Source organism: Barbus barbus, assembly GCF_936440315.1.
Source record: "Barbus barbus genome assembly, chromosome: 35".
Lineage (NCBI taxonomy): Eukaryota > Metazoa > Chordata > Actinopteri > Cypriniformes > Cyprinidae > Barbus > Barbus barbus.
In genome coordinates this window covers 17,932,592-17,954,813 of record NC_136763.1, presented here as the reverse complement: position 1 = coordinate 17,954,813, position 22,222 = coordinate 17,932,592, and the positions used below count along the sequence as shown (strand labels likewise).

The 22,222-nt window shown below is 38.6% G+C and overlaps 1 protein-coding gene across 2 annotated transcripts; it reads left to right on the top strand.

Moving 5' to 3' along the window:
- Positions 1–1,774: 1,774 nt before the first annotated feature.
- LOC306855034 (neuroligin-1-like) lies at positions 1,775–21,409 on the top strand. Of its 2 annotated transcripts, none has more exons than XM_079393422.1 (2): positions 1,775–2,189; positions 20,505–21,409. In XM_079393422.1, the coding sequence occupies exon 2, from the start codon at positions 20,826–20,828 to the stop codon at positions 21,345–21,347; it is 522 nt and encodes a 173-aa protein (XP_079249548.1). In that variant the 5' UTR covers positions 1,775–2,189; positions 20,505–20,825; the 3' UTR covers positions 21,348–21,409. The 2 variants fall into 2 exon arrangements, with proteins under 2 accessions (XP_079249548.1, XP_079249547.1); XM_079393421.1 differs by having other exon boundaries at positions 1,825–2,189; positions 20,502–21,409.
- Positions 21,410–22,222: the final 813 nt, after the last annotated feature.

Sequence of the window (22,222 nt, the reverse complement as noted above, 5' to 3'; positions counted from 1 at the left end):
TTTTGAAGCAATGGAAAAAAAATGCCACTTCTGATCAATTTAATGCCTCTTTGTTGAATAAAGGTATTCATTTATGTCAAAATAAAACATACATTAAAATGATTTTGTAGGATTTCTAATCAGGCACTAAATAAAAGATTGCCCATTAAAAATGTGCGGCCAGCCTCTGGAATGCTTTGGGATCCTAGGGAGACTCTTTTCAACTGGCGGACTGAATTGTTCATGACGGTGGCATCAATTTTATATTTAACTCTCTCAAAGGGATATTGAGGACATTAGTGCAGTACATTGCCTCTCATCAAGTGATTCAGAGCATGCTGTGGCATGTGTGGAACCTGCCCAGCTGTGATGCTCCAATCGCACGATTTGGATGACAGTTGGGGTCTTCCTATGGAGACACATCCCATAGCACGAGCGCACAGATACTAATATTTCTTAATACAGCAGCTGCACTGTAGTCAGATTGCATCACAAAATGTTTCAAGTGTGTTTTCGACGAGGTCTAGAGTGATTAAATGTAAAGTTTTGCTGCATAAACTATGAAAGAGAATATTAAATGTAGAACTCTGAACATTTTAGAGTGTGAACTTTAAGCTTGTTTGTGTTTAGAAAAGTATTTGTTTGTTTTCTCGCCATAAGACAGTACTAAAGTTGAAAGTTATGTCAAGCAAAACTGATAAATAGAGGAAATCTGGTCTCTGAAAATTAAATTGATGCATTTGGTGATGCATTTTTTGTTGTAAAATTATTGAAATTGTAATTGATTTATTTTTCCAGATTGTTTGCCTTATGAGAGATGGGCATAGATGAAATGGAGTCTTTTAGAGTAGGCTCTCGAGGGGACTTTAAAGTGAGTGCTTGCTTATAGGGTTTCATTACACTGCAAGGGAGGGTCAGTTGTCTATTACGATATAGACATAGACCTGTCTGACGAAACACTGACATATTCCCATGAGACCTATTAGTAAAATCCCATTTCTGTGAGTAGGAGAGACCGTGGCATGTTGTAACGGTAAGTTGTAAAACTATCAATTTAACCAATTAGAAATGAGCTGGGGGTGAAATCCGAGTCGTGTGACTATTGCAGGGATCCTCAAATCTGGCCCATTCCTGCAGAATCCTAATCAAACACACCTGAGCATGCTAATCAGAGTCTTCAAGATCATTAGAAAATCACAGGTAGGTGAGTTTGATCAGGGTTGGAGCTAAACTCTGCAGCAGATTGGCCCTCCAGGGAAAGATTTGAGGAACACTGGGCTATTGTGTAAAATGCTAAATAAATTTCAAAGGAAAGTATAAGTTGGTGCCTGTCAAATAATTTTATTTGTAATCGTGCACATGGATACTAAATCTGCAGATTCTTAAGTTTCTGTATCATCTGAACATTTTTATTTCAATGTTAAACAAAAGTCAAAATTCATGATTGACTAATGTACTCAACACTAATTTAAACAGTTTATGTAGAGTTAGCACATTTCTAATTCACTTTAAATTGAAGCAGATTAATATGGGAATGTTACATTAAAGTTTGAGATTGGTAGTCTTTTTACAAGACTCCTTTTTTTCCATGTTATAGTTACCTGACAGCGTCATTTCTTCATAAATATTCCACCTGAGCATCTCATGGTCAGCACAGTAACAATAGATTAGATAAAAATCACAACCAATGAGACCAAACTGCCATTATGGTTTTTCAACAGATGCACTTGGGAAAGATTTTCAATGTCCCTTTAAAAATATCCCTAGCAAGAGCGTTGCAGTTCCTTTACCAGCCGCAGGTGGCGTCTTTGCTCCACTTTTGAGGCGCTCACATTCAGTTCCTCTGACTGCAAGTGGAGATATCGGCATTTTATCCACATTCGTGAGGAACGAGGGTAAAAAAAAAAAAAAAAAACCCTCTCTAGTCTTTTACCTTCATTGCGACACCTAAAGAACTGCACCGGGATGTGTTTTTTTCTGATGAGACGACGGATTGTGGATTAATATCAGTCTTAAAACTGCATTAGGGAAATCATATGCTGTTTTACTCTGCGAAATAGTTGGACCGAATCATGTCGCTGTCACAAATGTTTCTTGCTTGAGCTTTTCCTTCATTTGGATTGTATTTCCCCTCCTCTTGCCGTCATTAGTGGGAGACGCACTCTGGAAATGTAGGAAATGGCAAAGAGTATTGGAAACAGCGCTTCATGGTAATTATGTGGATCATTTTATCTATCTCGCGAGCTTCTTGCGTTGTTTGTTTGTAAACGAGACAGTCGTGTTTTGTTCATTATAGAATTGAAAAATGCAATATTCTAACACGAAAGAAGAGCAGAAATACGGCACTAGCACAGTAAACTTGTGCATTTGACTTGGACTCCATGACTTAAATGAAATGCTCTAAATATGAAAGTGTCCAGAAAATCAGCGTCTCGTTGCCTTATTAAAATCTATTAACCGAGAACATCAGAAATGAATAAACCGTGCTGTAACTTAAATAACCCTTTAATACAATCTGCAACCCTTAAAGATCAATCATCAAGAGTCAGGTGCATTTAAAGTGCACACTGTGCTCAACTTGCATGAGAATGATTCTGTTTTGATTGAGGTGATTCTTATTTTACCCCCTTAATTATAATTAACCCGACAAATTAGTCGAGATCATATTAATGGACTGATAATGAGGTCTTGAAGGAACCTCTGACTCAGTCGCGGTTTTGAACGGAAACGTGCAATTGGGATCCTTTTTTCCCTTTCGATGCATATCAGACTGAATGATGGAATGGCATTTTTGAGTATGATTTTGCATTAATACTGGACGGTCGAGAGTGGAGGGTGCTTTCGGTGGGCAACTTGTGCAGATCTCATGGCGTAGTGATAGAAATGCCGGTGTGATGATCAAGCAAACTTGCCATTCATGGTCGACGCGACAGAAAAAATCTCCTCCTTCGACGCTTAGATGTTTGCTGCTGTTGTTTTTTTGGCTTAAGTTTGGCAATAGCGCTTTTTGAAACATTTATGCATTTTAAAAGATTAATAATTCACCTAAAGCGGAAAATATATAATCATTTATTCTCCCTCATGATGTACCAAATATGTATGACTTAGCCTACTTTTCTTCTGTGCAGCGCGAAATAAAACGCCAGTAAGGATGACAGTCTGAGTCGCCATTCACTTTCATTGCGTCTTTTCTGCATGCAATGAAAGTGAATGGCGACTGAGGGCTGTCATTCAGATAAACGTCTTTTCTGTACCAGGGAAGGAAGTCATACGAGTTTGGTACACCATGAGGTTGAGTATATGCTTTGAAGGACTAGTTCGCCTAAACGAAACTAATATCATTTTGTTTAACTAGTAGGCTACTTCATGTTAAACTTGTTAAAAACATCTTGAGGTAAACGCGCGTCTTTTACCAATTCATATGGCGAAATGACGCTTTTAAACAACAACTAAATGTAATCCGTATTGTCATAGTCATTTTGACTCACACAGAAAAACTAACCATGTTTTGGAGGCCAGTTTCTCATGACCAGGTACCAGCTGTGTACAGGGGAGGGAGCCAGTCCATAAATAATGGAGGCCTGACTCTTCCTGCTAATGTTGCTTCATGGCTTCTGATAAATGAAGACAGCCGCCTCCAAGGCCCATGCGTGTCCTCACACGAACACGTTTTATGTACTCCGCTATGCTCAAATAATTTTCTTTTATTTTCCCTTTGCTCCAAATTCCGTATAAAGACGCAATATAAGCCTAACTAAATTATGTGGCTCTGAGGCTGCTTTGATTCGGTGTAAATTAAACTTTGTTGATATCATAACAAAGCTTGTATATTATAGGCAAATTTAACACCTTTTTTCTATTAATGTCACGCTTCTATATGCATAAATTATATTTATTAAAAAATAATGAAATTGTATTTTCTGTGTAAAAACAGTTACGGTTTGGGCATAAACCCCCCTTCCAAATGGTATTGGCTATATATATATATGCAGATGTGCCACTATTGCAGGGTAAAGATGGCAAATGTTTCTTAAGTTGTTTTAAGCTTAGTTGCTGTCAAGATGCTTAATGGTGTCACTCTAAAGTTTACTCTTGTGATTGGTTGGAAAGTCTTTCCATTTACTGAGTTGACATTAAACCTTTGTCGGTTACATGGTGATTAATTACCAGGGCTTTGTTCTGCCTTCATTGATGCTCTTCATTATGTGATATGAGGATTGCTTCATAATCAGCAGGCAGAGCGTACATCACTGTTTGAATGTGTGAAGGGGAAAATGATAAGTGTGTGTGTGTGTGTGTGTGTGTGTGAATTGAGTGGTTGTCTTCGTAATATTTCTACATTTCACCACAGCCAACCTGGAGATGTGTTAGTTTGCTGTCTGTGAGTCGTGATCTACGTGTGAATTACCGGTTACAGCTTTTCTTAAGGTATACATTATGTATCTACAGATGTATATTGAAGGTCTGCTATTATAACACTGTGATTTCCCACTGAGGCTTATAATCATCTGAGGCTGAATAGCTTCTTTTTTAGAGAATATCATAATTACTATTGTAATTGTTTGGACAGAAGCCACCACTATAGTGAGAACTCTCTCTCTCTTATTAAAAAGAGATGAAGGCAGATAAAGTGACGACATTATCTGGTCACATTGTTGTGTTTTTGGTCAGTTTTTCTTCTTTACTTTTAAAGGTGCACTGATAAAAATGCACCTAAAGAAATGAACAGTACTTACTGCATTTAAGTCTGTTTAAAGAATGTAAAGTATACTCACATGTGATGAAGACTCATGATGATTACTGATGTTTATAAATATTTATTCTAAATAAAATATTGTTATTTTTTAATAATAATAAAAATCGCCAAATGGTTAAAAATGTTACAATAAATGTTAAGCAATGATGTAACATATCCTAGTCATAAATTGCATAATGCAATATATAATGTATAATTTATAAACGACTTTCTTATAAAATTCAACAGGTATGTTGATAGTTTATTTGTCTAAATATCGATAAATATGTCCAAAACTGACTTTCAGTCTATTTTTTAGTACTATGTTTAGTACTATGTCAAAAACTAAAGTACGAATACTATTATTAAAAATAAATAAATACTTAATGCACCTTTTAATTAGGTAGTTAAATTCAACAATGATGTGTCTCAAATGCTTCTAAATCCTGCTGAACTCTCAACCACATCGGTGCGCGTGGAATATTAATTCACTGATCGTGGGCCATTAAATGTGATTAAGGCAATGTGATTTGTCTCCCTGCATACATCCTGAGTGGAGCATGGCACCCATTGTCTCTTTACTCTGCTTTGTGCAGACGAATGCCTTTGTTTGACTGTCTCTTGCTTGTTTTGTTTTGGGTTTTTTTCTACTGCAAGAAAACGATTATTTTGCTCTAATCATTTAGGCATAGCTGACATTGCTGTTCGCAGCAAGCTGGAGGGAAACGACAATGGTTGCCCTTTGAAGAATACGCAATGCTGTGTGTCTCACATATCTGTGCTGTCAGGTTCGGGATTTGCCGTGCGTTTGATGAGGAAGACGTTAGGCCTTCCTCAGCCTGTTCACCTTTCATTATGTCTCGATGCATCGCCTCAATTCAGTGAAGGTACAGTACATCTTTCCATTAGATGTAAACTTGCGCTCATTCAATGCACATTCATTTTTTAAAAACAGCTGTGAGATCATTTCAAATGACATTTTATACAGTTGTAACATTGAAGTCTAAGAGCAAAAAAAGAGTAACAGAAGAACAGAAGAGAAGTTAATGATCCCACAAAAATTAAAATTCTGTCATTAATTACTCACCCTCATTTCATTCCAAAACCATAAGACTTTCGTTTATCTTCAAGACACACATTTTTAATGAAACCTGAGAGCTTTCTGTCTCTCCATTAAAAGATCCAAAAAGATTATGAAGTAACTGTAAAAGTAAACCACAAATCGGCCAGATCACATGACCAGCTAATTATTGCTTGCTTTATCTCGTAATTATCTCCTATAATTGGACATATTTTGTTGAAAAATAAAGATGTAACCCGATTATTACTTGTGGGAACCTTTTCAAAATGGTTACTCACCCTCATGTTGCATTCAAAACCCACGTTTGATTGTCTTTGAAACATGAATAAAGATATTTTTAATGAAACCCGAGTCATTCCTTTTGAAAGTTCAGGTAACCAAAATTAAAAGATAGAATAAAGTTAGAAGTTTTGCTGAAGTAACCAGAATGAATAAAGTAGTTTAATCCAAGTCTTCTGATATATAAACATTGATCAACACACATACTGTACATAGAGCACATCAGATATGCTAAAGGAAGCTTAAACATGCTTGACACGCAACTCGATGGTTCTTGTGCATCAAGCGAGATCCGATGAGGTGTGTTTTTCTTGAATCTCTCATTTATTTAATTAAAAATATCTTAATTTGTGTTTTGAGGAATGGGTTTGGAACATCATGAGCATGAGTAGGCTAAATGATGGCAGACCTCTAATCTTATAGGGATCTATCTCTTTAATGGCCACAGTTATGTTGTACAGCAAGAAACAAATGTGCTTCAAATTTTAGGACTATTGAAAATGCACTACATGTATCAGACTAAAAAACCACAGTCCTGAGAAGATCAATTAGTATTGTTCTGCTCATGATGTTGTTCCTCCTACAGGCTTTAAATATATATATATATATATATATATATATATATATATATCAGATAGTTATTGTTAGTCACAATGCTTTGGGTTGCTTGTCTCTCTCTCTGATTCCCTTTTTAGGATAAACTTGGTTTGATCCATTGAAAATGCAGCTTTCATCATGGCTGAAGTGTTCTTCTGTTCTCCAGTGGTTAGCTCTGCGTTGTCAGAGAGCCTTGACCTTTCTCCGTCTGTTTGTGTGCAAACTGGCCGCCATTTTTTTTGATCCCTTAGGATTATGGCCTTTTTTTTCTCTGTGGTAAGACATTCTCTTAAAAGCAGTGGAAGTCAAGCACATAGTGTTCTGAGCATAGAAAGTGCCAGACAAAGTTAAACTGTCTAAATGGACTGGTGCGTTTGTTCTGGAGAAAAACACAGTTCTGGGAAGCAATTGGCTCCCACCCCCTTTCGTTATAGCAGTCAAAATTCCACTTCCCACCTCTCCATCGGCAGTGGAGTGTGAGGACGGTGTGGATCAATGGGTGCCTTGTCGTTCAAAGGTGTGATAGGTAGGCAGCTGTGTGTCCTCTCCCTCCCCTCCAGTCCTCCCTCCATCTCTGCCAGCTGAAGCCGGTGTTTACACTTGGACACCTGTTTAATCTTCACACTCACTTTAGACAAAGGATTTAACATAGGCTGTCGAATGCTTGCCAAATTCGAGAATAAACCCTTTGTGAAGGCTACATTTGCACAAATACTGCATGTGATTCTATTAATTGTTCTGCACTCTTGGAAATAAAGGTTCCAAAAAGGGGTTTTCCCAGCGATGCCAGAGAAGTACCAGTTTGGTTCACATGGCTTGAATTCGGAAGGCTTCTTGATGTTTATCTTTGCCACATGCTCTGCACGCTCATTGACCAGAGGCTAATGTGACCTTTCTGTGGGATGAAGATCTAAATGTCCCACATGCAATGATCAGGCTAAATCTGTCAAGCGCTTTGTGTTTTGCAGATTCCTCTTCAAAGCCTGCATTCGACACTCCTCATATTAAGAACATCCATGTTTCTTTCATGCTTATACAGGCTTTGTAATTTCAATGCCTTCCTAATAAATCTCCAATTATGATGCTGCTAACAACAAAGTGTAATTTAACTTTCTACACACATCTAGTTGACTAGGTTGTGTACTGTATGGGGAAGGTTTTCTAGGACTTGTTACTGTATCTTGGAAAGCAGGTCATCTACTTGCATTATAGAAAATGTAATGCAGTCTGCGTATTTCATATGTTAATCCCACACATGCAGCATTCAGATTCGTGATCCTGATGCCCTTGCAAATGTGCATGTGGGAGGAGCCGCTTGCTCAGAGACACCAAGAGCTGTTGACAAAGCTTTTTTGGTTTTCACACATTACAGTTAACTGGAGAACTTGCACCACAGATACCACAAAATGGCAGTCTGGTGAATGTTATTAATATCTGCAAACTTGACTTTATGTGGCTAAACCTAGTTTTTTAAAGTGTGCAACTTGTATAGCGTTATAAGCGAAAATGTTTAATTAAATTCATCAGAAGTGATAGTAAAGACATTTCTAATGTTACAAAAAATCAGTTTCAAATAAATGCTGTTCTTTTGAACTTTCTATTCATCAGCGAATCCTGAAAATCAATGTTTCAATGGTTCCACAAAAATATTAATCAACAGAACTGTTTTCAACATTTACTGAGAATGTATCTTTGAGCAGCATATCAGCATATTGGAATGACTTCTGAAGGATCATGTCACACTGAACACTGGAGTAACAGGTGCTGACAATTCAGCTTTGCCATTACAGGAAGTTGCATTTTGAAGTATATTAAAATGGAAAAGTTTGTAAATCGTAACAATATTTCACAATATTACTGTATTTTTGATTAAATAAATGCAGCTTGGTGATCATAAGAGGTTCCTCTTAAAAACATTAAAACCCCAAACATTCGAATGGCTGTGAAAATTTTATCCAAGCAAGAAATATGGCCCATTCTTGTAGTTTAATAGAAATCTATTCAAGCAATGCATATTTTTGAGCTCTTTGTTGCAGATGAAGCGGATGCAGTTGAACAGATTACATTTGTTCTAAGCTCATGAGATCAAGCTGTGCTGTCAACCAAGCCATTTCCTATACTATCGTTTTAGTTTGCACAGTTTTTGGAACACAGCTACAGCCTTCACTGTCACAACAGTATTTTTCCACACAGCAGCATGGTATCATGGCAAGTTGAATCAGTATAACTATCTAGAATGCACCTGACGGTGATCACCAGTGCCAGATATGCCCAGAACTTCCTTATCCTCAAACAAACCTCTTGTTCAGAGCTGCCTGAACGACATCAAAGCATACTTCCTGTCTATATATGACTGCTAGAGGGTTTGTATATGTGAAGAAGTGAGTGGGTAAATTTGTGTTGGCCGTGCAGATATGCTTCTAGCTGTACCTTTGTAATGAATAATGCAAAGGCCCAGTGGTGGTCATACACCTCAGCATTTCTGCATGCATTCGCTCTCGCAGGTGCTGGGAATGAGTTATGCGTAATTGTGTATGTTTTTGTGAGAGCTTTGGTGTGCACATTTACATATGTGCATTTAAAAATATTTCTGTGACAAAAGGCATCATTGAATGCATCCGTAAGATCAGCTCTGCTGCAGTAGTCTACGTCTCGCTTTCTTTTTGTTCCGGTTCGATTGATGACTGCTTGCATGTTGTCGTGAGAACAAGAAGTTCTGGCCACCAGAATTAGTCTTGCACTCTCATTTCTGCTCGTTTCACAGCAGCATCTGCTTTCTGTCATCACGTCTTTGCATGCGGCTCACTGCAGTCTTGGGAGATGGACGTGTTCTCGTTGTGTGGTACTATAATGTGCATTTCTTTTACGCACAGTGTCATCAGAATCTTAAAGCAATAGTTCACTTGAAAATAAAAATTCATTATTTACTCACCACATACAAAGTTTTTAAAAATCTTTGCATATTTTTTCATACAGTCTTACCATCTTCAAAGGGTGCCTACAGGGGCCACCACAAGATAGCACTCAGGCGATGGAGGATTGTGCAGTTTTTAAAAATGATAGGGCTACTTGAGGAAAATTGATGAAGTAAATGTGGATTTGATTTTCTGTCTGTCATCATTTACTGACCTTCACGTCATTCTAAACCTCTACAACTTTGTTCAGTTGAGTTTTAAATAAATTATATATTATATTATTGACATGTGGAGTCTATAACATGATATACAGTGCCCTCCAAAAGTACTGGAACAATAAAGAAAAAATTGCTCTGTTGGCTGTGGAGTCAAGACATTTACAAATATGATTAAAATATGAATATGAGACAAAACTACAGAATGTCACATTTTATTATTGGGTGATTCAACACATAGATGTTTTACCAGCTAATAAGTTCAGCACTTTTAGAGTTTCATCCCTCTAACTGATGTGAGCATAAGTATTGGAGCAGTTGCCTCACAGGTCTTTCTAAGTGATCAGCTGTGTCCTGTTGCATTAATTCTTCAGATATTAAAAGCAGGGAATGTGTCGTATCAGTTATATCCATTACTTCTGCATTCGGAATCTTGCATTCGATGATGACACACACAAACCAGGATGAAGATGAGGGAGCTGACTTTGAGAGAAAAGCAAGCAATTTGGATGCTAAAAGAAAAGAGGAAGTCAGTTAGAGCTATAGCAAAAACAAAGGGCATGGAGAAATCAAGAGTTTGGAAACCAACAGCGACACCAGGAACCAACAATGACCTGATCGGCTGAGAAAACAACAGTAGTTGATGACAGACAAATCATAAAAGCTGTAAAAGTTCACGTTTTACTGCAGAAGCCGACAAGCGCCCTTGTTGTCTTTGGACAGAAGCCGATAAGTCCATTTTAGCGAATCAGCACGCTGTATTCAGGTCAGGTGACAAGGCTACTTTCACTTCGAAAAGACGTGCTATGATCGAGGATGGATAGTTTCGACGAACTTGATGAATCTGTGATATCTTCTTCAGGGCAAAAAAGGAAAATAAAGGCTGAAACATTTTCACGGAACCTTGCAAAAGCAGCACGTTACAATGGTGAGGGAAAAGCTCTGTGTATTGCATGTGATCACATCCATAAATCTATGATCACAACAACAACAACATTTGTCAGGCATCTATATTATCATCTGAGGAGATTACAAAGATTAAACGAGTGTTATTGTTTAACTCTGAAATGTGGAGTTATTATTGCTTAATCAAAACAACCCAACTGCAGTTTGATTGATATTACTTGGAATGTGCAATAAAAAGTTATTTTATTTTGGAAATGAACATTTTCTATATAAATATAATTGTCCATGCAATGTGAGTTAGTGGCAAACAAAACTGTCTGGTTTCTACCATTCTTCAAAATATCTTCTTTTGCGTTCTGCAGAAGAAATGAAGTTAAGTTTGAAACAACAAGAGGGTGAGTAAATGTTGACAGAATTTTCTTGTTTTGGGTGAGCTGTGCCTTTAACTTTAGATAGTTGTAAGTTTGTGTGAATTTCTAAATGTCATTGACTCAGAAATGAAAATTGTCATGTCATTCTAAAATTATATGAATTTCTTTGGTGGAGCACAAAAACAAGATATTTTGAGAAATGTCTCCTTTTTTTTTTTTCTTGTCCATAAAATGGAAGTTAGTGGTAACCAAACCTGTTTGGTTGACAACATTTTTTCAAATTTTGTATTTTGGGTGAGCTATCTCTTTAACTTAAGACAGCCAGAATATTGTGTGAATATATAAAAATTCAAATTTTTGGATGAATTACTCCTTTAAGCTTTTTTTTTGAGAATTACCTGTTTAAGATGCCATTTATCTAGCATGCAAGTGTTGAAAAAAGAACTGATGTCAACTGTCATTTTGTTGTACCACTTTCCAATTTTGTGTGAGTGTCATTACTGACTGGACTGATGATATGATGAATTACTCCGTCATGCAAATGATGAGTAATTTTTAATGAGTCTTTGATAGCAGATCTAGTAAACTCAGGGTATTCTTAATCAGACCTTAGATTCCCCAAACTTGACTCTACCAACATCCTGACCTGCAAGCTAAGCACATTCACACATAATCATATAAACTTTGGCCTATAAATTTCTCCCAAAGTCTTATTGCACCTGAGATGAGATCATTAAGGTGCGTGTGAGCTTGTGTGGTCCTTAAACAAACGCTGATGAAATGACCGCAGATTTGACCGACTGCTGCAGTAACTCACTGTTCTGGCCTGTGTTCACAACGTCTTGACGGCATTCGCTAAAATAATCAGCCATTTGTTTTCCGCTTTGAACTGTACTCCATTATCCTCAGATGCCAGTATTTTGGAAGTTGAGAATAAGAAAGTTGTTGAGAACCTTCAGGGGAAGGTAGATTTGTGCTTTGACTAAAATGTAATATTGTTGCATACTGTATAAACCAGCAATTATATATTTAAATGACAGGCTACATGGTTAAAAAACAACAAAAAAACAACAACTACTTATTTAAAGTTTTGAGGTCAGGGTTGTTTTAGAAAAAAAAGGGGGAATTTTTTGTTTTCTTACCAAGCCTGCTTTTAGTTTTTTAATCCAAAACTCAGGAAAACAATTATATCATGAACTAGCATTTCAGTTTAAAATAACAGCTTTGTTTTAATAATATATTTGAAAATGTATGTATTCCCGTGATGGCAAAGTAGTGTCACACGTCACACGATCCTTCAGATGTTATTCTTATATGTTGATTTGGTGCTCAAGAAACATTTCTTGTTATTATCAATGTGAAAAACCTTTGTGCTGCTTAATACATTTGTGGAAACTGAGATACATTTTTTCTTGATTCTTTGATGAATAGAAAGTTCGGTAACACTTTTTTTTCAATAGTCCACTTTAGACATTCTACACTGAACAAAATTATAAATGCAACACTTGTTTTTGCCCCCATTTTTCATGAGCTGAACTCAAAAATCTAAGACTGATTATTGCACAGGTATGCCTTAGGCTGGCCACGATAAAAGGCCACTCTAAAATGTGCAGTTTTATCACACAGCACAATGCCACAGATGTCGCAAGTTTTGAGGAAGCGTGCAATTGGCATGCTGACTGCAGGAATGTCCACCAGAGCTGTTGCCCGTGAATTGAACGTTAATTTCTCTACCATAAGCCGTCTTCAAAGGCGTTTCAGAGAATTTGCCAGTACATCCAACCGGCCTCACAACTGCAGACCACGTGTAACCACACCAGCCCAGGACCTCCACATCCAGCATCTTCACCTCCAAGATCGTCTGAGACCAGCCACCTGGACAGCTGCTGCAACAATCGGTTTGCATAACCAAAGAATTTCTACACAAACTGTCAGAAACCATCTCAGGGAAGCTCATCTGCATGCTCGTCATCCTCATCAGGGTCTCGACCTGATTGCAGTTCATCGTCGTAACCGACTTGAGTGGGCAAATGCTCACATTTGATGGCGTCTGGCACTTTGGAGAGGTGTTCTCTTCACGGATGAATCCCAGTTTTCACTGTACAGGGCAGATGGCAGACAACGTGTATGGCGTCGTGTGGGTGACCGTTTTGCTGATGTCAACGTTGTGGATCGAGTGGCCCATGGTGGCGGTGGGGTTATGGTATGGGCAGGCGTATGTTATGGACAACGAACACTGGTGCATTTTATTGATGGCATTTTTAATGCAGCGATACCATGACCAGATCCTGAGGCCCATTGTTGTGCCATTCATCCACGACCATCACCTCATGTTGCAGCATGATAATGCACGGCCCCATGTTGCAAGGATCTGTACACAATTCCTGGAAGCTGAAAATATCCCAGTTCTTGCATGGCCAGCATACTCACCAGACATGTCCCCCATTGAGCATGTTTGGGATGCTCTGGATCGACGTATACGACAGCATGTTCCAGTTCCTGCCAATATCCAGCAACTTCGCACAGCCATTGAAGAGGAGTGGACCAACATTCCACAGGCCACAGGCCACAATCAACAACCTGATCAACTCTATGCAAAGGAGATGTGTTGCACTGCGTGAGGCAAATGGTGGTCACACCAGACTGGTTTTTGGACCCCCCCCCCCCCAATACAGTAAAACTGCACATTTTAGAGTGGCCTTTTATCGTGGCCAGCCTAAGGCACACCTGTGCAACAATCATGTTGTCTAATCAGCATCTTGATATGCCACACCTGTGAGGTGGATGGATTATCTCGGCAAAGGAGCAGTGCTCACTAACACAGATTTAAACAGATTTGTGAACAATATTTGAGAGAAATAGGCCTTCTGTGTACATGGAAAAAGTCTTAGATCTTTGAGTTCAGCTCATGAAAATTGGGGGCAAAAACAAAAGTGTTGCGTTTATAATTTTGTTCAGTGTACTAACAGTAAGTAACTTTGCAACTACATATCAACTAGCAGTCATTAGAGTATTAGTAGACTGTCTGCTTAATATCTTCTAACACTTTATTTTGATGGGTCCACAACATACAACATACTGGCTATGAGAAACTTTGCAAGTATATGTCAGCTTATTCTACTGACCCTAAACCTACCCTAACAGTCTACTCTGAGAGTTAGTAGACATGTAGTTGCAAATTAATGAGAATTAGTTGACATGTATTTGACATGTAGTTACAAAGTTACTTATAGTTAGTTGAATGTCTAAAGTGGACTATCAAAATAAAGTGTAGCCGAAAGTTAAATAATTTAACCAAAGCATTAATTAAAAATATAACTCTTTTGTAACATTACACATTTTTTTTTGTCACTTTTGATCAGTTTGAGAAATGATTATTATTATTATTTTTTACTTTTTCATTTTGTTTTTCTACTGCTGTCATTGATTTGAATGCAATACATGAACATGTTTTGGATGGCTCTATTATTGTAGGTGTGCTCGAGTCTTAGCTGAGACTCAACAACTGTAACTGAGATTCACAGTCCCAGGGTTTAAGAGCTCTCGGTCTTTAACAGGACAACTCACAGCAGAAGCTACAAGATAAGTACTTCAAGCAGAAAGAAATGACAAAACACACAAAAAAACCTTCAAGAGAATACACGACCAAAGCATTGAGACAAAGATATCAGACCCACAGGGGAAAAATGTATGAATACTTTGGCTTTATATAACAGAAAATCAAACTAAGTGGCATTTATTCAAAAGAAAGGCAGCAAAATATTTCACAAAGATATTTGTGGTAGGTTTTAAATGATGAAAGAAAAAGATATAGATTAATGTATTCCAAAGCGAGAAGTTTTTGCATTTACATCTGACCATGCGGGAAATATGTCCTCAATTCTTTGGAAAAGGTATTCGGTAAAATATATTTGCATATCTTCATGTAGCAGTTCATATCTATCAAAACTGGAGTAAGAGGATGGAGGATGATGTCATTAGTCTACCAGGCCTTCAGAATGAGTAAATGCACCTATAAGAGAACAGGCAAAGGCATTCCATAAGGATGTTTGAAAAGGAGATTTAGATTGTGTGTATTCTATGGAGATTTAGTGTCTCTCTGCTGTGGATTCTTTATCTGTCTGCAAGGGAGCACTGTGTTAAGATCCCGAAAGAGATTGTTACATACTGTCTCAAAGGATTCAGAAGTCTTTATCTCTCAATTTAGCTCCCCAGGCCAACTTTCTATCTTCTGAGCCAAACTTGATCTCATTACAGTGTTTTCTTGTAAAATGTACTCAAAAAAAAAATTGCAGTGGTGTTGAAGCTGTTCAGTCTTGTCTCTCTATTGTAAAAATCTCAATTGTATAGGCTCATTAAGAATATGGTACACAATCAATGCAGTGGATTTTACATCATGCGTCTCTGTTTATCTGTTTGCCTAATTATGCGATGCAACAGACTGTTTTGCATGTTTTTGAAGCCTGTCATTGATAGGCTACCGTCAATAGGAGCATTTTGTTTTGACATATGAAGTGAGGGGAGTAGAAATGTCAACTGGGCCAAAGCGAGACTGACTAATCATGGATAAATAAAACACTTCAGCTAACAAATTCAGTTTTGTGGAATGGGGCTCGTTTTAGGCATGTGTTTCTTTGCAAGACTGAACTTGCATATATATATTGTGTATATATATATATATATATATATATATATATATATATATATATATATATATATATATATATATATATATATATATATATACACACACACACACTCACCTAAAGGATTATTAGGAACACCTGTTCAATTTCTCATTAATGCAATTATCTAATCAACCAATCACATGGCAGTTGCTTCAATGCATTTAGGGGTGTGTTCCTGGTCAAGACAATCTCCTGAACTCCAAACTGAATGTCAGAATGGGAAAGAAAGGTGATTTAAGCAATTTTGAGCGTGGCATGGTTGTTGGTGCCAGACGGGCCGGTCTGAGTATTTCACAATCTGCTCAGTTACTGGGATTTTCACGCACAACCATTTCTAGGGTTTACAAAGAATGGTGTGAAAAGGGAAAAACATCCAGTATGCGGCAGTCCTGTGGGCGAAAATGTCTTGTTGATGCTAGAGGTCAGAGGAGAATGGGCCGACTGATTCAAGCTGATAGAAGAGCAACTTTGACTGAAATAACCACTCGTTACAACCGAGGTATGCAGCAAAGCATTTGTGAAGCCACAACACGCACAACCTTGAGGCGGATGGGCTACAACAGCAGAAGACCCCACCGGGTACCACTCATCTCCAATACAAATAGGAAAAAGAGGCTACAATTTCTGTTGAGACATTCAGATGGTAGAGTCAGAATTTGGCGTAAACAGAATGAGAACATGGACCCATCATGCCTTGTTACCACTGTGCAGGCTGGTGGTGGTGGTGTAATGGTGTGGGGGATGTTTTCTTGGCACACTTTAGGCCCCTTAGTGCCAATTGGGCATCGTTTAAATGCCACGGCCTACCTGAGCATTGTTTCTGACCATGTCCATCCCTTTATGACCACCATGTACCCATCCTCTGATGGCTACTTCCAGCAGGATAATGCACCATGTCACAAAGCTCGAATCATTTCAAATTGGTTTCTTGAACATGACAATGAGTTCACTGTACTAAAATGGCCCCCACAGTCACCAGATCTCAACCCAATAGAGCATCTTTGGGATGTGGTGGAACGGGAGTTTCGTGCCCTGGATGTGCATCCCACAAATCTCCATCAACTGCAAGATGCTATCCTATCAATATGGGCCAACATTTCTAAAGAATGCTTCCAGCACCTTGTTTAATCAATGCCACGTAGAATTAAGGCAGTTCTGAAGGCGAAAGGGGGTCAAACACAGTATTAGTATGGAGTTCCTAATAATCCTTTAGGTGAGTGTGTGTGTGTATATATATATATATATATATATATATATATATATATATATATATATATATAACCAAATATTCAAGATTGTATGGCGGCTTAGAGATTGGTCATTTAAAAGGCAAAAAGTATTAAAAGCATGTCCTATGTGTCATCTATTTGTATTTGTATTTTTACAATTCACATATAATTCATTAATTATAATATATTTTTATATTATGAATTATATACTTATATAGAATTTAAATATTCATTCTTACATTAATTTGCAAATATAACTTTCATATTAATTCTTATATTAAATATATTAAAAATATGTATATATAACATATATATTTGTATAAAGCATTATCCGTCCATCCATCATTAGCAATTCAGCGTCAAAAGCTATACAGTGAGACAAATAAGTATTTGATACACTGCCGATTTTTCAAGTTTTCCCATTTACAAAGAATGGAGAGATCTGTCATTTTCATTGTAGGTACACGTCAACTGTGAGATACAGAATATAAAAACAAATCCAGAAAATCACATTGTATGATTTTTAAATAATTAACTTCCATTTTATTGCATGAAATAAGTATTTGATCACCTACCAACCAGCAAGAATTCTGTCTCTCACAGACCTGTTAGTTTGTCTTTAAGCATCCCTCCTATCCTCCACTCATTACCTGTATTAGTTGCACTTGTTTGAACTCGTTACCTGTATAAAAGACGCCTGTTCACACACTCAATCAATCAGACTCCTACCTCTCCACTATGGGCAAGACCAAAGAGCTGTCTCAGGACACTAGGGACAAAATTGTAGACCTGCACAAGGCTGGGATGGGCTACAGGACAATAGGCAAACAGCTTGGTGAGAAGGCAACAACTGTTGGCGCAATTATTGGAAAATGGAAGAAATTCAAGATGCCTGTCAATCTCCCTTGGACTGGGGCTCCATGCGAGATCTCGCCTCATGGAGTATCAATGATCCTGAGAAAGGTGAGGGATCAGCCTAGAACTACACGGGAGGACCTGGTCAATGATCTGAAGAGAGCTGAGACCACATTCTCAACGGTTACCATTAGTAACACACTACACCGTCATGGATTAAAATCCTGCAGCAAGGTCCCCCTGCTCAAGCCAGCACATGTCCAGGTCCGTCTGAAGTTTGCCAAAGACCATCTGGATGATCCAGAGGAGGCATGGGAGAAGGTCATGTGGTCAGATGAGACACAAATATAACTTTTTGGTATAAACTCCACTCGCCGTGTTTGGAGGAAGAAGGTTGAGTAAAATTCCAAGAACACCATCCCAACCGTGAAGCATGGGGGTGCTTTTCTACAAAGGGGACAGGATGACTGCACCGTATTGAGGGGAGGATGGATGGGGCAATGGATCGTGAGATTTTGGGCAACAACCTCCTTCCCTCAGTAAGAGCATTGAAGATGGGCCGTGGCTGGGTCTTCCAGCATGACAATGACCCCAAACACACAGCAAGGGCAACTAAGGAGTGGCTCCGTAAGAAGCATTTCAAGGTCCTGGAGTGGCCTAGCCAGTCTCCAGACCTGAACCCAATAGAAAATCTATGGAGGGAGCTGAAACTCTGTGTTGCCCAGCGACAGCCCCAAAACCTGAAAGATCAGAAGAAGACCTGTATGGAGGAGTGGGCCAAAATCCCTGCTGCAGTGTGTGCAAACCTGGTGAAGAACTACAGGAAACGTCTGACCTCTGTAATTGTAAACAAAGGTTTCTGTACCAAATATTAAGTTCTATTTTTCTATTGTATCAAATACTTATTTCATTAATTATTAATTTTCTGGATTTTTTTTTATATTCTGTCTCTCTCAGTTGAGGTGTACCTATGATGAAAATTACAGATCTCTCCATTCTTTGTAAGTGGGGAAAACTTGAAAAATCTGCAGTGTATCAAGCCCCACTGTATATGGCAAACTCAAAAGTAAATGAAATGTAAGTTTTAATAATAATTCAATGAATTGTATAAAATAATTTAACAATATGTTTTACAAACAAACAAAATAGACAACATTTTTTTAAATTTGATATTTGATCAATTCTAATATTTAACTTTAATATTTAATATTATTCTGATATATGTAAGTAAAACAGTCAGACATTACTAATTGTAAGTTGTCTATTTTTTAAAAACAAATTTATATCCCTACCTTTAAAACCATACTGCGGTTTGTTCAAAAACCTTTTGAAATTAATAAAATGTTGGCGGTTCCTGTTTTACCATTAAAAAAATGCAAAATGGCAATGCTATTACTGAAATTTGTCTTATTTTATTACAGTAGATTAGATCTCAGGACCACATATTTCAATCAGACGGAACGGAGGCACTTTAAGAATTGTCTGTGGACACCATTATATGTGGGTAGAAGAAAGGTCAGCTCGTGCACTTCCGTTCAGCCTTGTCTGCTCCCTGTGTGTCCCTCAGTCCGGATCTGCTGACACTTCCAGGGCTAGTCATCATGAATGATCTGGTTGTTGGAGGTTAGTGGGCAGGGGAGGCTGTGTGTGGTGGTACAGTAGTGCTCAAGACAAATGCCCCATTATAGTGGAACATAAACCCTATTGTAGAGCAGTGGAAGCAGAGGTGCTTTTCTCATTTACCGTGCAGAGCGAAAACCTGTTCTGAATCCGCCCGTCACCGCGTCCACTGGGGAAGACTCGCTCACGGTTATAAATGAACCTCTATTCCTTATTAAGACTTCTGGGGGGGATCCAAATATAGTTCTTGCACATTTGCAAGGTTGTTACATCGGTGAGTTGACGAAGTGAGAATGATGCATTAAATCGATGTGAAAGGTTTTGTGGGGCTGCTTGTGTTTCCTGTTGTCTTATTTTTGCATCAGACTTGGATTTGCAGTAATGGGAATAAAGAGATTTTGTCCAAGCCAGCCATGATCACAACAAATGACATAACATTTTGTTGATTACTTTAATAAGCAAAAAAAATTAAATAAAATTGTATATATATAATGAGTAGTCTGGCATAATATTTTCTTAAGAAGTGTTAGGGCTCTTAACTATATATATATATATATATATATATATATATATATATATATATATATAAATAGCAAAAAAGAAAAGTATGTTTTATGAAGCATGAAATTATTTTTTTCTATGACTAAGCAACCATCATAAAATATAATGTGGTGAGACTCCCCAAAACATATAATATTTATGAATGAATAATGTGCGATATTTGAAAAAGTTTTACCTTTTACGACATCCGTGTTAGACCCCAGAATGCCCCTTGACAAAGTGAGTTTCAATACTGTGTCTTAAGTACTGCTTTATTATATAATCACTTCAGCCTTTGAGTGTATTGGAGAAGTATTTGATTTGCTGTTGGCCAAGACTCTGCTTAACTGTCTTGATGGGTCTGTGTGATAGATGCTGTGTCATACCGGTGAGCTGTGATCCTAAAACAGTCTGCTTGATAGCAGATCACAGACGCTAATAAAGCACAATTTTCCCATCTGCCTCACCACTAATTTTTTTTTTTCTTCCAGCAGGATATAGACCAACCACTGCACCAGGCTTGATTTATCTGTGGACAACCTGACGCAAATGCCTCCCCCACCCCTGCCCCGCACGTAGCCAGGATGGAAAGCTATGTTGTCAATAGGATGGGACCTGATTAATAGCTGGTCCTTGACGAAGATGTTGCTCGGATCCGTGTTTAAGTTCATGTGGGAATACTTGCCATGCAAAGAGGTTTTGAGATTTTTGACAGCTTCGCTCTCGGAACATCTGGCATCTTGGGTTTGATCTTTTTTTTTTATTTTGCGGGTGGATATAAACTAGTAGCGGGACTAGCGTGAATAGGATTGAACATGCCCTTCCAACAACCAAACCGCCTGGGCGGCATCTGGCGGGCCATGTGTCCGCGGCTTGGCCTCAAGGCTAGCCTGGATCTGCCATTCTTGTGTTGGATATTAGGCTTGACCCTGCATGCCCAGCTGGTGGCCTCACAAAAACTGGACGAAACGGACCCCATTGTCACTACAACTTACGGCAAACTGCGGGGATTCAAAAAAGAACTCAACAATGAGATCCTTGGGCCCGTCATCCAGTTCCTGGGCATCCCCTACGCAGCACCTCCCACAGGCGAAAGGCGCTTCCAGCCGCCCGAGCCACCTGTTTCATGGTCAGATATTCGTAATGCAACTCAGTTTGGCCCCGTTTGTCCCCAAACCCTGCTGGAGGGCAGGCTACCGGACGTTATGCTGCCGGTTTGGTTCACCAATAGCATTGAAGTGGTGTCGTCCTACGTACAGGACCAGAGTGAAGACTGCTTATTCTTAAACATATACGTGCCAACGGAGGATGGTGAGTTTATGTGTGGGCAGGACTGACCTGTCTTTGTCATTTCACTGTGTCAGTTTCCTTTGTCCAGAGTGTAGTGAGTGCAGCGGAGAAAAAAAAAAAAAAAGCATGATCTCTGAATGCCCGATGCATGCCGCTGCTTAATGTGTGTGTGAGTGAGCGAGGCTGTATGTGTGTCCTAACCTTCCCACCATCCCTTGCACATGCAAATCTTTCTGTGTGCTGCAGCACGTCCATTTTAGGTGGTCGGATTTCTTTCCCCTCCCTTTACTTGTTAGTCCGACACGCACTAGTGTAAACGGCCCATAAATTAACCATAAAGAGGGGATATTTTGTGCAGTACTCTTGATGATAATGATGATTTAGGTCAGGGAATTTGTTAAACTCTTCTCTTCCTCTTTCAGTCAAGTTGTGCTGTTGCATGCTCCTGATGTCCATAACCGGACTCCCATGTTATTTTTTAGTCTTCTATTCATTTTGCAGTAAAAAGAATATCCAAGGAATGTGCCAGAAAACCCGGCAAGAAAATTTGTAGAAAAGGAGGTATGTATCCACCGACATGAATCCCAAAAGAGAACAGGTGAAGATCTCCCCCCTTCTCTACGATACTCTACAAAGTCCAGATCTCGGCTCTCTGAGGTCGCATGTCAGAGAAGAAGCCATAATTGATTCCCACCACGAAGAGTTAACTGGGGAGACCAAGCCGTCTCTTAAATCAGTTGGGCACACATTGAACTTGCAGAGTCTAATCTCAATTAAAAGAGATGCTATCTGGTTTTCATTGGCTTACACTGGCTGTATTGATGACAGCTTCATCAAGATAATGTCTCTAGCTCCTCCACCCTGACGTACCCTACCCTCCGAGCATCGGGTTTGGTGACAGCTCGCCTTATGTAAAGTATCC

Excerpts from the sequence above, each read along its gene's own strand:
- LOC306855034 (XM_079393422.1), top strand. The coding sequence starts at position 20,826 with ATGCCCTTCCAACAACCAAACCGCCTGGGCGGCATCTGGCGGGCCATG.